Source organism: Nematolebias whitei, chromosome 3 (assembly GCF_014905685.2).
Source record: "Nematolebias whitei isolate Nwh7 chromosome 3, NemWhi1, whole genome shotgun sequence".
Taxonomy (NCBI): domain Eukaryota; kingdom Metazoa; phylum Chordata; class Actinopteri; order Cyprinodontiformes; family Rivulidae; genus Nematolebias; species Nematolebias whitei.
The window spans coordinates 4,473,499-4,476,910 of record NC_056500.1 but is presented as its reverse complement, the minus strand read 5'-3'; the positions used below and the strand labels follow the sequence as shown (position 1 = coordinate 4,476,910).

Sequence of the window (3,412 nt, the reverse complement as noted above, 5' to 3'; positions counted from 1 at the left end):
CCCCCCCCCCCCCCCCCCCCCCCCCCCCGGTCTTTCTTCACCCAACTCCCTCAGAGGTATATTTAGAGCGGCCTCCTGCAGGCTCACCCCTGCATGTCAAACACTAGATCTCTCTGCACACAAACACACATGCTGTCAAGACGCACATTCACTTTCCCGCCGCTCCTGTCAGCCGCAATTAAGGTCATTTAGCTGCTCGCTGTGACGGATCGCCGGGCTCACGGGACGCGTCCCAACAGAACCGGGCGGCGGCGGCGTTTCAGAACAACACGTATGTTTACAAAGTCACGTAATCGTATCCTCTCGCCCCTCTGACATCTCCTTGAGCCAATTTTCCACCTGCATCCTCAGAAAACACTCCCGTCTGCTCATCGTTGATTTGAAGCTCAACCCCAAGGCCCTGAAAATGTGTGTAAACTACAAGGATTGGACAGTTTCATACATTTATTTGTTACCCACAGTAGTAGAAAATAATAAACATTTTATGTTTAAACAGACCTTGAAACATTTTTGGTGAAAATAAAACGAGGTGTAGAAACAGCTGGAGGAGCATTTTGCAACTAATTCAGTTATTGGGCAACAGGTCAGTAAGAGGACTGGATAAAGAAAGAGCATTATAGTGAAGTCTCAGAGGTAAAGATGGGCAGGGGTTCACCACGCTGCAAAAAGCTGCACCTGAAACTAGTTAAACTGTTTTAGAAACAAGGAATATTGATAAAACATTGGCTCGTAATATCATCAAAGGATTGAAATTTAAAATCTGGAGATAAGCTAGTTGGCACGGTGGCTCAGTTGGTGGAGCTGCCGCCTCTCAGCGAGAAGGCTGCCGGTTCAAATCCCAGCTGAGGGACCTTTCTGGGTGGAGTTTGTATGTTCTCCCTGTGCTGTGTGGATTTTCTCCAGGTACTCCAGTTTCCTCCCACAGACCAAAAACATGCATGTCAGACAGACTAACTCTAAAGTGTCCCTACGTGAGAGAGAGAGAATGGTTGTTTGTCTCATTTGTCTCTATGTCGCCGTCATGGACTGGAGACCTGGCCAGGTGTCCCTGTGATGGACTGGAAACCTGTCCAGGTGTCCACCACCTCTCGCACAGTGACTGGTGGACATGGGCACCAGTGACCCACGTGATCCAAAAAGGAAGAAATTAGTAAAGATGGATGGACGGATGGACGGACGGACGGACGGATGGATGGATGGATGGATGGATGGACGGATGGACGGATGGATGGATGGATGTTTTGTTTTTGTTTACATTTTACTAAACAAAGTTTTCAGAACTGGGGTTGTAGAATTTGGTCCATTTTTATTATTTTCACCTGGTTTTGGTTCTGATGACTTTCCTCTCACTGCCTCTGTGTGTGTGTGTGTGTGTGTGTGTGCGTGCGTGCGTGCGTGTGCGTGCGCAGATGCCGGTGTGTTCGTACTTTCTGAAGGGAACCTGCAACAACAACGACTGTCCCTACAGCCACGTTTACGTGTCCCGTAAAGCTGAAGTGTGTGAGGACTTTGTCAAAGGCTACTGTCCCGAGGGAGAGAAGGTAAAAACACACGAACCAGAATCCGACGTTTCATCACCATCATGGAAACTGTTGAGCTCTACAACGGTTCGAGGTTTTAACGTGCACATATAATGAAATCAGAGCGTTTACCACAAATAAATACTTAATAAGGTCGAACAAACCTCCGACAGATTCACTGTTTCATTTTAGAATGCACTCCTGTAGCTCTGTCCTCACTTGTCTCTTTTCCAAATCAAACTTAGAATCAAAATGTCATTTTTTATGTTATTTCATATTAATGTTTAAGAACTAACTGAAGGAACGAGGAGACAAGAAGATTATGGCATGTGGCGAGCCGCCTTATTCTCTTTAGCTTCCATGTTTATCCGCACGCACCAGTAAGAAGCAGGTGTTATTTGTCTGTTAGTAAAACATCTCATGAACAAGTGGACACATTTAGTCAATAATTAATCATTTAGTCAGTTGAAACAGACTTCACATATATATATATATATATATATATATATGTACAAATATTTTACTACATTTCAAAACTTTGCTTAATTGTGTGAATCGTCATGAAGCATTCAGACCACTGTGATCCATTTATCTTCGTATGATTTTTTATCTTTCTCATTCCACATTTTTTGTGCTATTTCAACAAATCTTAAATCAAAACGTTCGGCTCTTTCAGGACAATCCTGCTATGACTTGTGGTATCGGTGCTGCTTTAGCTTTTTGAAATATTTAGCCTTTTCTGCCATTTTATTCTCATAGAAAATGAACTGAGCTCATTTTACCTCCTTCAAATCTTTAGATCTGTTTACAACTGTTTACTGCTCCTTTCACATTTTGTTCTGCTTCAGCTTCTTTCAGCTTCCTTGTGTAAAGTTAAAAAAACGAGCTACTTTCAGATAATTTCAGCTGTTTTTTCAGCTATTTTGTGCTCCTTTTAGCATCTTTCTGCTAACTATGTGTGTGCTTCTTCTAACTTATTTCTGCTAATTTATGCTTGTTATGTTCCTTTCACCTTATTTCTGCAAGTTTCAACCTTTTCTGCTATTTCAGTTACTATTTAGCTGTTTATGCTAATTTTAGCTTTTTCAGCTAATTCCAAATTTTATGCACTGATTTCAACATTTGTGAGCCTAATTAAGCAAAAATGTGTTCTCTCCACTTCCTTCTGGTAATTTAAGCTTTCTGATTTTCTAGCTACATTTCAGCTGTTTTATGCTAATTTCAGCTTTTTTCAGAATATTTCCACTTTTTGTGCTCATTTCTTTAGCAAAATGTGTGTTCTTTCTGCCTTCTTCTGCTTATTTAAGCTTGTTCTACCTTTTCAGCTACCGTTTCAGCATTTTTAGCTAATTTCAGCTGTTTTCAGATACATTAAATTTTTTCATGATCATTTCTGCTACTTTCAGCCTAATTACTTTCTTTCTGCTATTTTCTACTTGTTATGCTGATTTCAGCTTTTTCTGCAATTTCAGCAACTATGTAGCTGTTTTTGTGCTAAATTAAGCTTTTCCAGCTAATTGGACTTTTTTTTTTAGCTCCTTTCAGCTCCTTCAACTTCCGTCTGGTCATTTAAGCTTATTTATGCCTTTTCAGCTACTTGCTAACTTCAGCTTTTTTAGCTATCTTCCCAACTTTTATGCTCATTTCTGCTTGTTTAAACCTAATTCAGCAAATATGCGTTTCTGTTTTTTTCTGCTAAATTAGGCTTGTTCTTGCATTTCAGCTACATTACAGCATGTTTTTAGCTAATTCCAGCTGTTTTTCAGCAAGTTCTTCAGCAATAATTATTCACACTGCATTTTTGCAGGAAATGCAATCTCAAGTATTTGCTTGTTTTCGTTTTCCAGTGACAGTCAAATAAATTTACAGGGAATTGCTTAAGTATTTTATAT

At 40.3% G+C, this 3,412-nt stretch overlaps 1 protein-coding gene across 1 annotated transcript in view; it reads left to right on the top strand.

Annotated features, from left to right (window-relative positions):
- Window positions 1–3,412, top strand: part of zc3h3 (zinc finger CCCH-type containing 3) — a 97,461-nt gene that overhangs the window by 82,484 nt on the left and 11,565 nt on the right. Inside the window, exon 9 of the mRNA XM_037674448.1 lies at window positions 1,410–1,541. Coding sequence (XP_037530376.1) covers window positions 1,410–1,541 — 132 coding nt within the window. The remainder of the gene's footprint in view (window positions 1–1,409; window positions 1,542–3,412) is intronic.